This window comes from Lycorma delicatula, chromosome 8 (assembly GCF_047948215.1).
Source record: "Lycorma delicatula isolate Av1 chromosome 8, ASM4794821v1, whole genome shotgun sequence".
NCBI classification, from domain to species: Eukaryota; Metazoa; Arthropoda; class Insecta; order Hemiptera; family Fulgoridae; genus Lycorma; species Lycorma delicatula.
Genome location: NC_134462.1, coordinates 9,301,722 through 9,316,133, shown reverse-complemented (window position 1 = coordinate 9,316,133; position 14,412 = coordinate 9,301,722). Strand labels below are relative to the sequence as shown.

The following is a 14,412-nucleotide window of genomic DNA, read 5'->3' as shown; positions in this document are numbered from 1 at the left end:
CTCCGCTTGCTTTGTAGTTTTTTATTTCATTTAAGGCTGCGAGAACTTCTTGAATTGTTGGCGGGTTGATATTTACTGGTGAAGTTTTAACTGGAGTTTCAGTGTCAATCTCAAAAAGCTCTGGGGGGTCGTCACAGTTGAGGAGTCTATTGAAGGTTTCTGCCAAAATTTCAGCATTTTCTTTATTGGTGTGGGCCATATTTCCTTTTTTTCCTCTCAGCATAAGGGTGGGTGGTTCATATCTTTGAAGAGCCTGACCAAAAATTTTATAATAGTCTCGGAAATTAGTTTTCTTGGAACTTTCTTCTATTTGCTGAATCAAGTTTTTTTGGGCTTGTCGTTTGGTTCCTCTTATAATTTTCTGAGTTATTTTCCTTTGTTTGGTGAATTCATGGTTAGATTCTTCAGTTTTCTGGGTTTGGTGGTTGATCCAAGCCCGGTGTCGGTCTTTGACTGCTTTGTCACATTCTTCATTCCACCATTGGTGTTTTTTTCTTGGGTTTATAGGGGCTAGTTCTTCAGCTATTTCTTTCAGTTGGGATGTCAGTTCTTTTAAATTATTAGTTAATTTGATTTTTTTTGTTGTTTCTTCAAAGATGGCATTGTTTATTAATTTATGTGGATCATAAGCTCTTTTGTTTTTAGGTTGGGATTTTTTCTTTTTATGCGGGGTGAATTTTATTTTAACTTTAATTAAGTAATGGTCCGATCCAGTATCTGTTCCTCTCAAGACTTTTACATTATAAATTTCCTTGTGATAATTCCGGTCCATGCAAACATGATCCAGTTGCCATTCTCCTTTTTTCCAATCTGGGTGTTTCCAAGTCTTCAATTTGTTTGGTTTTCTCATAAAATAGGTGGATTTTGAGATCATATTATGGTTTCTGCAAAATTCGACAAGTCTTTGGCCGTTCTTGTTAGTTTTCTTTTGGGCAGGCCATTTTCCGATAATATCACGATATCTTCGTTCTTTACCAAGTTGGGCATTAAAGTCCCCTATTAAAATCTTGGTGTGGGTCTTATTTATGTTGTTTGCAGTTTGGTCAAGAAGTTCCCAGAATTTGTCCATCTCTTCTCTATCTTTTTTAAGATTGTTTTTGTCATTGGTGGGAGCATGGACATTTATTATGGTGTAGAATTTATTGGCTGATTTTAGGGTTAAGGTTGAAATCCTGGGGGAGTAAGACTTAAATTCTACGACTGAGTCAGTTATTTTAAGATTGATTGCAAATCCTGTTCCGAACTGTGGGCAATTCCTCATCACACGTTTCCCGGGGATTCCTTTGTAAATTCTGTAACCCTGAGATTCAAATGGCTCTCGATCGGTGTTTCTCATTTCTTGAAGTCCTGCGATTAGGATATTTTGTTTGTCCATTATGTCTGTTAGAGTTTTTAGTTTGCCGGGTTGAGTTAGAGAATTAATGTTGTGAGTGGCAATGTAGTTTATTTGCTTGTGTCTTATCCTCAATTTTGAAGTTGTGTTGTTTTTGGGTGTTTCCAAACGCTCCGATTCATTGTTATCTTTTAAGCAGCTGCCCACCGGATCCGAGTGCAGCCTTCTCTGGTATTTACCAGACGGTGGATTTTTTCTTAAAAGACCTTCCATATTTGACTTTCAAAGGCAAGTCAGCCTTGGGTGGGAATAAATTCCCGAGTTACAACTCTGGATGTGATCCAGAGAGGTGATTCCGATTTAGTTCACCAGTAGAAATCTCCACGTTTCTAACTGGTTATCCAGACGAACCAACGTGGAGGCGCAAACCGATTTTTTTTAATTGAGATTTTAAGTATGGAGAAAGTTTAAATCGGTTCCGGAATCATTTCGCCCACATATTACCATATATTATTATTTTTTAAAAATTATTTTTCTTTTTTATTTATTTATTTTTTTTATTATGTTTACTATACATAATATATTACGTGTAGTATATACATAATATATATATAATACATAATACTTGACAGTTTATAGCACTTTTAAGAATGTTACTTCATCTTTAATGTTTATTGAAAATGTTTATACAGATTACTAAAAAACTATAAATGATTCTATTTCAACTTAATCAAAGAATTCTTCCTAAGGTCTTCCAGAACTAATTATCTTTTTTTTTCCTGTGGAATTTTTGATAGCAACTGTTTTAATGGTGTGATACATGTTGTAAAATGCTGATAATTAACTTCAAAAGGTGTTACAAAAAGTAATTCTATTAATTTGAAAATGAGTTGTTTGTAATTCTGTAAAGTGTTAACACATTCTGTCATGCTGCTCAACAAAAAGTATTAAAAATTACCTATTCATTCACATTTAAAATTTTCGAGTGAATTATCTGCTCTATAGACTGTATGACAGGTCTACTGATGTAGTTCTTATAATAGCTTCATTTTTGAAGTATTGTCACTAAATTAAATCAAATTTATTAGATAATTATTCAACAGTAAAGTAAAGTTAATTCGGCAGTCTTATGCTTTGACAGTAATTTACCAACAAATTTGGACATAGATTAAATTCTATTTTGATATCCTTTTCATTCATTATTCTTCCAAAATATCTTTGAACACATTTCGTACAATGAATTCAATGTATATTTTTCTTTTTGTCTACTGTAGTTGTTAAACTCTAATGGCAATTTAACTTTAGCTAATTCATTTAACTATATTTTTTCTCTTACCTTATACTTTTTAACATGAGGTTAACTTTTTTATTAATTATTTTTTTAAATTCTGTTATAAAAAGATCTTGAAAATTTGAGTTAAATAACCATAAAGGTTTATCTAATCATTTATCATTACCTAAACAAGAAGACTGCTTCACATTTAATTACATATTTCTTGCCTTTTGTTTATCGTATTATAATTATCTTAATTTATAAATTATTTTTATTTAAAATTTAAATTTTAAAATAAAGGTGAACAACAACCTCTCAATTTATATTTGAAGAAAAATCAAATCTGTTTTTTGAGAAAAATTTTGCATTATGGGTTAATTGACATACACATTACTGTTTTAACAATATTTAAGGGAAAAAAATTTCTTCACATGAATATTTACAGTTTTAATAGCAACCTATATGTTATTTACTGATGGTACACCCAGAAGCATGAGCCGCTCGTAGTGCCACATTGCAGTGCAGACAGTAATACAATTAAAAAAAATCATAGACTGTATGAAAATTAGTGCAATTAGTGAAAATTTACTAACAGAATAATATTGCTTTATAAAGATTTAATGGAGTGATCTACATAAAATAACTTAAAAGGAATGCATGTACAGTTGTATGAACTCATACTGATAAGCTAAGACATACTGAAATAGAAGGCAGTAGATAAAGCTGCATCACTAAATCAAACAATTAAGAAAGAATTAAAAACAGAAACAAGGTCATAATATATTGTACTGCTACAGAGGACTGAGTGTGAATGAATACGGTTTGAGTTTCAAACCATCATTGATTAAAACTACGAGATTACCAATAATAATTTAGACTAACAGAGGTTTCCAAATTAATATTGGTTAATAAGACAAATTGGTAAAAAAAATATATATTAAGGAACTTATAAAAAATACAGTAAACCCATTAAAAACCTAAAAGTAAAAGTAACTCATTAAAAAGGCAAATAAAAAGACCTTCAAGAAAAAATCCAAGATAAAAGTAGTGCAAAGAAATACAGTAAAACCCTTTGCTAACCAGTGTAAAATTATCATGACTTATTTATTCTGTATTAATGTATACTATCATTTAGCCAACAATTTTCTTCAGCATTTAGTATAAGATTTTCTAGGAGTTAATAATTTTTACCTAAAAAAAAATCATAACAGGAAGATAATTCAATGTTTTTCCTTACCTCTAATGTCCTATAACTGAAAGAAAAGTTTTACATAACTTTTCTCATTGTTTATTGATCAAGAACTTAGAGAAAAGGTCAGCCTATGAATGTGAGTTTAATGATTTGCATTTCACAAATAAAAGACTACTACTGATAGTTCTGATGGTTTTTAAAATTGCGATGCATACTAGCATACATGATATGAAATATCCACTTAGAGAAAATTGTTCTCTCATTTCCCATTGTGGAAGTGTCTAGGGGATGTCTAGTGACTGAAGTGACTTCACTTCAAAGTCATTTCATTATCTGGTTTTGTTTTCTTATAATATTTGATATTTATTTAACATTTTAATTGTTATTTTGTTCTCTTAGTGCAGAACAGAGTGAAAAAATTAAAAATGAATCTATCAAAGATGCTAAAACAAATTCTGCATCTTCAGTCAGAGCTAATTTAATATCACGAATGGCTAAAATGGGTCAGGCAACATTACCATTTAAAACTGGGGCTAGAGTTCCTACTGTTTCTGATTCAGATGAAACAGAGGTATGTTATTATACATATTTAATTCATTTAATGCTTTTTTGTTTTTGTTGGCTGTTTTATTGTGTGTATTTTTGAATATTTGTTGCTCATTAAATACTTATTACTGATTTGTCTTTAATGTAATTTTACGGACAAAAAAATGTAAAATTTGCCCGTTGAAGCAGAACTTGTGAAAAACCAAGGAATATTTTAGATAAAAATTGTTGAAAAATTTTATGTGTAATTGCCAGCAGATTATTCTCCATGATTATTTTGCATGCATAGGAGAGGTTCCTCTTGAATATATATTGAATATATATATATATATATATATATAAAATTATGTCTGATTGACTTCACTTCAATGTCATCTCATCAGCTGGGATTGCTTTCTTAACATAATAATTGATAATTGCTTGTTTAACATTTTAATTGCTATTTTTATCACTTAGTGCAGAACAAAGTGAAACATGAAAGTAGGCCATGCTCACTAACAGAGAACAATATTGCTATTGAAAAAAATCCTGTTCATCATTAAAGTTGATTATTGACTATATAATATTTATCTAGAAATTTATCCAGAATTCCCTTGTATGGGTGTGTTTGTTTGTATGTGTGAACATGCGCGCATATGTATATAATATTTTTTGTGTGAAGTTATTGTTATATATCACTCCCATTGATAAGTGGGAATATAACGATATTAGAATTGGCTGTTTCTATTGTTCTAGTGATGTAATTTTACATAGTGAGTGTTATACATGCGGTGTGTATGTAACAAATTTTACCATTTTAAGTAATTGCCACAACCAGAGGAAGAAGGAATAGTGAGTAAGGAAAGGGAAGGGAAGTGGCATCAACCCACAGAGGGACTGTCTCTAATTATTTTTCATTTTGCGCAGCACCACTTCTGGAGGAGAGTGTAATAGTAGTTCTATTATATATTATATTATCTATTATCATTCAAATATTATATTAATATTTGAATGTTGTCTAATCATAGTGAAAAATAAAATTTATTTTATTTACATGTTTTATGATAGATTGAATTTTGGGAAGTAGATAGTTACGATTTATCAGACTAAAAATAAACTGTTGAATATGTTAATCCATATTGTTACTATGGATTCCATGACATACAAAAACTTATATTATTTTTGTAGATTGCCTTTGTGCACTTTGACTCAGAATTTTGTATACCAGTTTTTATACATGGATTATTGTTAATTTTTTTTTTATTAGTTAAAGACTGTTAAATTGTAGTAAACTTTTTATTTATACTTTTTCAGGAAGATGGATTGTCAATGGAATCATCTGATGGTATGAATAAAACTTGCAGCACTAAGAATAATATCAAACAAGCAACACAGCAGTCACACTACCCTGATATTACTCGTACAAGCGTTCCTGCTAATCAAGTTATGGTATACCATAACAACAGAACTGTTTGCGTTTAATAGTTGTGTGTGAAATAAGTTAAATTCTTTGTTGACTTTTTTACTTTTGTTTACGCTTTTTCTTTTTCATTAGTTCCTATTTCTATTGTGTTCTTTTATTGTATCTTAATAATGAATTCATTTGTGTTCCTTACTCTGCCATCCACAGTAGCAAAAGAGTGAGGTATGGTAGTGAAGTCATGCCAGTTTTCAGGTTCATTTGCATTTGTTGATATTTCAACATTTTATCAGATTTATTGACACTGGACTTTTAAAATCTGTGTGCAGTGTACACAGATGGCTTGTTGTTTTTCTATACTTTTAGTCATATGATGTTGCTTAGGGAACTGTTCTATAATAGGGTGAATGGTGATTCAGGAAAATCTATAATGTTTATGAAATATTAAGGTCAAAAATATATGTGCTTATAATTATTTTAGAAATTATTTTAAATAATATTGTAATTATAATTGGGCTCGGTTCAGGTATTTTAAATGTATAAATTTGTGTAAAACAGATTATAACATAATTTTGATGATTTGAAACTACAGAAACAATTAAAATATATTAATTGATGAAGTTTTAAATCGTGGAATTTTAATTCAATGTTCAACGATGTTCAGAAGTTTTTTTAATTTGCAAATAAATTTTTGATAAAGATAAAAATTTTAAAAACTGTAATAAATATAAAGATTTTGTTCTGATGTAAGATTTAAAATAGTATTTAAATAGGGGATCCTACACAGATTCCTTCTCAGCATCTTGCATCCTGAATGCCAGAATCACTTACCATCGTAGTTGCCACCCTTTAATACCTGCATTATTTCCATAATACCTTCCAGTCATGTCTTTCTACGATGAGCTCTTCTTCAACAGCTTTGCTGATAGTTGCCCAAAATTTATTTTTAGCCACCTTGCCTCCCCCAGTGTTTTAAATAATCATATTACATTAATTCAGCACATTTTCACTTTATGAATGGCCTTCAACAAGCCGAGCCTTCAACAATTGATTAAAAATAGTAAATCTATTTATTTACTATTTGATATTTTACATGATAAAGATTAATAATATTAAAACAGTAGAATACATAATTAAAAACTGTTATCCAGAGTAATAGTATTGTAAAAAATCCATTTTTTTGCCTGTTGAAGCAGAACTCATGAAAAACCAAGCAATATTTTAGATAAAAATTGTTGAAAATTGTGTATTTAATTGCCAGCAGATTATTCTCCATGATTATTTTGCACGCATAGGAGAGGTTCCTCTTGAATATATATTATATATATATTTTATACCAATTTGCTGACATTTTATATTGTCAGCAAATGGGTATAAAAATAAGTTTGTAAATGTAAAGAATATATTAAAATATTTATTGGTTTTTAGTTTGCGTTTAATAATAATATCTGCTGACATTTAATAATAATTTAGTAAAAAGTGTTGTAAAAATGGAACTTAAGAATTTTAATTTTTAAAACTAATTTCAATTAATTAATTATTCAGATAGATATAGGGTTTAACTGCATTACATTTCTGTTTGGAAAAGTAATGTTATTTTGTCCAGTTTTCCCAGTGACATATGTTCCAGATGTTTTCTTTGTGAGCTTTCAGTACACTTGAAAATTCTTTCTTTTAATATTCTATACAGCATTACCATTCTCGAAGCTGTTCATTATGTTCAGTGCTTTTACTAACAATTACAGAACTTTGTTGACCTTTTTACCCTTAGGCGTTTTCTTGTTCATTAGTTTCTATTTCTATTGTGTTCTTTTATTGTATCTTAATAATGAATTCATTTGTGTTCCTTACTCTGCCATCCACAGTAGCAAAAGAGTGAGGTATGGTAGTGAAGTCATGCCAGTTTTCAGGTTCATTTGTATTTGTTGATATTTCAACATTTTATCAGATTTATTGACACTGGACTTTTAAAATCTGTGTGCAGTATATACAGATGGCTTGTTGTTTTTCTGTACTTTTAGTCATATGATGTTGCTTAGGGAACTGTCCTATAGAGTGAATGGTGGTTCAGGAAAAAATTTAATTTTTTTATAATAAAAGTTACTTTTTTTAGTTGATAGTATTTTTATTTATAAATTTAAAAAAATTGTTTCAGGATAATACAGATGCTGCCAACACTATGGGAAGGTTATCTACATATGGAGGGAATCTAGTGCCTTCTAGTGGTCATGTTACTACCACAAGTTATACTTCTTATGTTGATCCACAGTTATCTTTGTTCTTATCTGATTTGCGTTCACATAATTCTGAATTGAGAAACAATATTAATCGTATTACATGCAAAGTTGAAAAAGTTCTTGATAAGGTAATTTATATTTTTCTGCATATATCTTTTTTTTTTAATTATCAATGTTGAGGCTTTTGATAGTTATTTTGTCAAAAAATTGCCTCAAAGATTATAAAGTTATCTTCCAGATGGAGAATGCATCCTATGTTTCCAACTGTAATCTACAGCAATAATTTTTTTTGGGCGTCATTTAATCCTTATTTTACTCCCTTTTATTTTTTCTGCGTTTCAGATTTTATAGAACCATCAGGTTGTAAGGGGTCCAGTTTTCCGTCTCACTCAGGATGGTCATATGTGGTTGTTATTATTGAAGGCCTAAAAACAATGCGAGTAGTAAGCTAGGTTTTATTGCATATTATATTGATTATAGTTTATTTTATGCATACACCATATCTACTTATTACATGTAATAGTTTTTTACTTCCCTGTATGAAGTAAAGGAAGTATTGTGATCATGAAAAATTTCATTTTCAGATTTCAATGGAAATATCCATTTTGGCCAGTTTTGGCATGACGTCTATGTATGTATGTATGTGCATAAGTACGTTACAAAACACAAAAACGATTAGCTATAGGATGCTGAAGTTTTGGACTTAGGATTGTTTCAAAAAAATAAGGGGAGGTGCATGATAGTTATACACCTCCCTTTTTGATTTCAATCGACTGAACCAAAAGTGTCCAAAAAAGCCCAAAATCCAAAAAAAATTGCAGTTAATAAAAAATTTGAAATCCAAAATCCAAAAAATTTGGATTTTAGATTTTTTCTTAACTGCAGTAACAAGCCCTCGTTGAGAGCTTTTCAATGGTATATCATAAGTAGTGCTTGTTTTTATTGCTCCCAGAGTTGTAGCCAAATAAAATTTTTTGAATGAATATTTGGATCTTACAAGGGAAGTCACATTGGCTTGAATCAGACTTCATCTCCTTTTTCTTAAATTTATTTTTTAACTTTTTTTTTAATTTAAATATACTGATTAACCTGTGATTGTAAAAAAAATTATAATGAATAATTATTCAAAATCATTAGTTATTAGTGAAATAACATTTTATGTACTTTTAAAAATGTGTGTATTTAATTTAATAGGCATTATTACATATGTGTATATGTAATAGATTTGGTGAAACAGCTAATTATTTTTGGATTTTATAGTTTAATTTTTAATATTCTTTTATTTATTTATTCTGGAATTTCTGTTAAATTTTATTTACATTAAAGTTAAGTACGAGTGACTGAAAAATAGACCCTTTCAAGAACAACATATACATACATGGCTGATATTTAATAAATTGCAAAAAATTCTTATCTTTTTTTTTCATTACTCCTCTGTTACTGTCGGACAATATTTTCTGTAAGTCAGAGTTGATCATCATTTCGTTTCTTTGTTTTTTGTTGTCAATCATTTAATCGCTCTTTGGTTTGATATAATCTTTCTTATCTTAATTTGTGTACATGTTCTCTAGTTTGCAAATTTTCTCTTTATATTCATCATCTTCTCTTAATCTTTTTATTCTTTCTTTGGTTTTAACATTTTCTTCCTCTTTATATTTATCATATTCTCTTGATTTTTTGTTTCATGTAAGATTGTTGAATTAATAATCGTATAAATATTTGATGATAATAAAAACTAATATTTCAGCAATTGTTTAACTTCCATTTCATTAAAGAAATTGCATTTCACTTTCAAAAGAGATAAGTTTAAATGAAATACAGCAAAAAATGTGTGTATGTAATTTAATAGATGTACAAGGAAGTCATGTGTGTCCATATCAGATTTTTTGTCTAAAATAAACTGCTTTTAATTGTTTGTCTGTTTAGACTTCCACATACTTTGCTAAGCATGATGTTTACCTTGACATGATGTTTTAGGTAGTGAGAAACCAGTTGTCGGCTCAGCAGTCCCTCTGAGCATTAACTGAGCTTTGCAAAATTCGAATCGGTAATATCTTTGCAAAAGCCTTTACCCTAAATACTGACACTAATGACCCTGATAATTTTAGAGAAAAATATTTTAATTATAAAGAAGCATTTTCCACATATTTTGATCTGGCAGCTATGAGAGAATAATTTCTTTTTAAAATCTTAATTATTTGATGATCAGTTAAGCCATATGTATCTTAGTATTCTATATGTGTAAGTTATTTTGTAAGTTAAACAAATGCATTATGTTCATGTTGACTAGATTGCATTTGCTTATTTTTCTACTTATTTAGTAGTTTAAAAACTTTGGACCATTGATGACTGAATTGACTTATCTGTGAACAGTACCATTGATTAGCTAATAACAGTATCATTTATAAATTAAATATGAGGCAATTCAAACATTAATTTAATTATCTTGTCTGCATAAATTGGATTGTTGGATCCTGTATCCATTGATAAATTAGAATATGCTTAGGTGTGCCATTTTATTAGCTGATTATGCCTCTTCATCAGATTGTCAAAACAAGATTTAACTGCTAGTCTTTATACCATAAATATTCAAATTTTTAAATGAGGTTAATTTTAAGCATTTTTAAATGAGCGTACTGTTATTTTTGAAGTTTCATGTTGACTTTATATTGAGAATCTAAATTTTCATTTGAATTTCTTGCATATTAAGAAACCATTATTCTCTTTATACTAGTATCCCAATAATAGGGGGTGGGGCAGTTACAAAACTGTAGTAAATGGCTTTATGACAACGTAAACAATGGGTATGGACCAGCAATGTAGTCATGACATAGAAATAAGCAAAAAATTCCCTGTGTTCAGATTAATTTGCATGCTACTGTACTTTATTCTGGTGTTATTTCATTAAATTGCATTTCATGATTTGAATACATAAATATAAATATTTTGGTTTATTTATGAATTTGTTAATGCTGATGTTTTCGAAGCATTTTGTTAGTTATAAATTACGAAAATGAGAAAAAATGAGAGTGAGGTGAAGTCTTTTGTAAAAAAAGTTTTTATTGGAGTACTGCATTAAAAAAAATGTTATTCACAGCTATCAAGAAAGAAGTATTATATGTTTTTAGTCAGTTACTTGATAATTTATTGGAAATATAATAATCTTTTTATAAATGTAATTAGAGCCATCATTTGTACAATATTTGTCTCTTCTGAATACCACAGAAAAAGTGTGTTATCAGTATAAAACAAATAATATAACCTATTGTTTGTATTGTATGATAATAATTGCCCAATTTCATAGTATTAAAATTTTACTGTGATGACAAACTTAAAATATTTCTATAAAATATAGTAAATCATTTAATAGAAGATTTGGAAATGTTTGTAATTTTAAAAAAAAAATCTTTTGTTGTGAATGTGAGCAGTTGAATTCTTAAAAAATGTGTTCTAATACTTGACAAAATCCAGTGGAAGACAACAAGCTCTTTCTTTTTTTTAGGAATTAGCCTTCACCCAATCATTTAGGCACAAGTTGCAGATTTTTAAAAGTTGTAATGAAATATTCTTCCATGTATCACATTGGGTAGCTGAAAGATTTATTGGTTAATATGTTGTAAGCTTTTCAATCAAAAAATTCTCATTGGAACTGATTAGTTAAATGTTTGTGTTACCAGACCAAAATTGTTAAATCATTTTCATAGATTTAATTGTACTTTCACATGTGCATTTTTACTAATGTAATCTTAATGCTTAATTTATTATTTTTTATTTTAGGTGGATAGTTTGGATTCAGTAGATAAATTATTTGAACAATTAAAATCTTTAGAACAAAAAATATCACAGTTTACTTTGATGAATCAGCAAAATAATGAAAACATTGGTGTTGCAAGGTGAGTTAAAAAATCGGACATTCAAAATCAGTCAAAATGTGGTATTGTTTAACAAAAAGCCTTTTTTGTACATTATAGTATTAATATATATATTTATTATGGTTTTAATTTTTGTTAATTAGTGTTACATCCATTTTTCACAAATCACAGTACCTGATCAATATACATGAATGCCAACATCAAAATTATTGGTTTATTTGTGCGAAACTTTGAGTATGTTCTTAAAGAGATGTGGGAAAGTAAAAATATCCCCAAAAATACTATGAGCACCATCTCTTGATGTTTCATAAAAAACACTCTGTGTGGTTACTTGTGTATTTAGAAAACTAAAAGGAGTCATTATGAATAATTATGAGTGTGAAATTGAATGATATAGATTTCTGATGTTTTCATTAAAAACTGAACTCAAAATTTATTATCTATTTATATTTATTATATGCATGCTAACCATCAGTTATTTATTTTAATAAAATAAAAACAATTATTAAATGTAAAAAACTATTTTCATTTATATTAAATGTTATGTTTTACTACTGAATCAATGTTCATTCAAATATATACTGTTTAAAATCCATTTAATATTTTAAAAAGGAACTAATTTCTTGGAAAACTCGGTTAACTCAATATTTATGTTGGTAAAATTAGGGTACTATATTATCATAATTTAATATGAAATATCCATCAGGTCATCAAAGTATACAAAAAATAATTGTCTAGGGTAATTCCAAAAAGTTATTTCTTATTTATGTTGTATGTTATGATTATAAAATTGTAAGATAAGCAGTTAAATATTTTGTCTTTAGGAAAGATGATAGAAGTTTCTTATTACAAAAAACTATTAATCCCTTAGAAACATTAAAAAAGGAGAATACAGATTTACTGTTGGAATTATCACAAATGGGCAGTAAAGTAAATGAATTGCAAGTAAGTATAAATAATAACATTTTTCCATATAACTTTACATTCTACATTTTTCAAATCTTTTTTAAATTATTTTTTTTATTGCTTTATTTGTATATGCAATTTTTGAGCTGTATATCAGTAAACAATATGCAGAATACAAGTTATAAATGTGCTAAAATATAGGTTTTTAACTTCAAACATCAGGGTAATAAATTTATGTAAAATTTTACTTTTTGCCAATTTCCTTCATCCTCTCTTATGTCTCTGATCCATCTGCACCTGTACTTAATGTTTTTTGAGTCGAGATTGTTCTATACTAGCTGTTTCAAGAAGTCTCAAATTTTACATCTTCATGATGTGTCCACAGAATCCTAGTCTCCTCTTACGCATGATATCAGTGATGGGTTCTAACTCTTTGTACATGACTTTGTTGGTTACGATCAGCCACTGTTTGACTTTTTGTTGATGCAGGTTCTTTCAATTATTCTTTTATAGAATTACAATTTTTCAGTAAATTTTACATTTATTGTATGAAGAAATAATCATTTTTTCTATAGTTAATTGTCATTTTATTCATAGTAGTTGAAGTTAAGTGTATTCCTGCTTGTGGGTGCAGGTTCAATATAATTTTATTAATAATTTATATTTATTTAATTATACTTAAATATGAAGTCTTTTGATGTATCATTGTTTAAATATTTATAATCTAAAAGTCATAAATTTTGATGAATCTATAATTAAAAATATTTAAAAAAAGAAAATTAAAGATCGTTCTTTATTTTTTCAAAAGTTCTTATTATAAATAATCACAAAATTATCCTAAAATAATAGTCCTTATTAGAAAAAATAGTATTTCTATTTTTAAATAAACAGGTAATGATTAGGAACTACAGTTAATAGAATAATTGGTATATTAATGATTAAGGTAAAAGGTAAATTATTTTATTTTTTTAGGTTAACACATTTTTGTATATAATATTACATGTTAGTAAATTCTTCTTTAAAAAATATTGGTTATGCGTACTGTGATAATAGGATTATAATATATTAATAATATTTTTATAAAAAAAGGTTTTGAAAAAATATTAACTGTTAGAGACAGTAGCTGCTAAATATTAATAATGTTTATTAGCTGCTAATGTAAGGAGTGAGTGCGCTTGATGTCATTTAACATTGGTGATTCATGAGAGACAGGCTGTTAATTGTGGAGTCAGCCATTGATCTTATATTTGCTTATTTTCAAGATGTAAATTCTTGTGTTGTAGAACTATCAGGTCATAAGAACATACCTGTTTACTGTCCTACATAGACCAAAAATATTTCTTTTTCGTATCTATTGAACACTTTTTTTTAGTGTTCTTTTTGTTACAGAGTAAATCTTAAATTTCATTTCTTGTATTAATATTAAAATTTTTTATCTATAGTTTGTTTATCTATCGATTGTTTTTTTTCAGGCAAAAATAATTCACCTTGAAACTATTAAATTAGGTTTACAGAACCAGCTGGTGAATGAAAAAGATAGTAGAAATGTTATGCAAAAAGGTATTTAGTCGAATGTGTGTATGTATAAAGAAAATTCTAATTGTCTTTATTCCACTGGTGTACATGTAATGTTATTATGTAATCTTACAATTAA

The 14,412-nt window shown here is 28.1% G+C and overlaps 1 protein-coding gene across 3 annotated transcripts in view; it reads left to right on the top strand.

Moving 5' to 3' along the window:
* The window catches only part of LOC142329427 (FK506-binding protein 15-like), a 67,393-nt gene that overhangs the window by 32,582 nt on the left and 20,399 nt on the right, over positions 1-14,412 (top strand). For all 3 annotated transcript variants that reach the window (XM_075374047.1, XM_075374046.1, XM_075374048.1), the window contains exons 8-13: positions 4,198-4,369; positions 5,638-5,772; positions 7,899-8,108; positions 11,758-11,873; positions 12,677-12,797; positions 14,231-14,318. In XM_075374047.1, the coding sequence (XP_075230162.1) occupies positions 4,198-4,369; positions 5,638-5,772; positions 7,899-8,108; positions 11,758-11,873; positions 12,677-12,797; positions 14,231-14,318 (842 nt within the window). The remainder of the gene's footprint in view (positions 1-4,197; positions 4,370-5,637; positions 5,773-7,898; positions 8,109-11,757; positions 11,874-12,676; positions 12,798-14,230; positions 14,319-14,412) is intronic.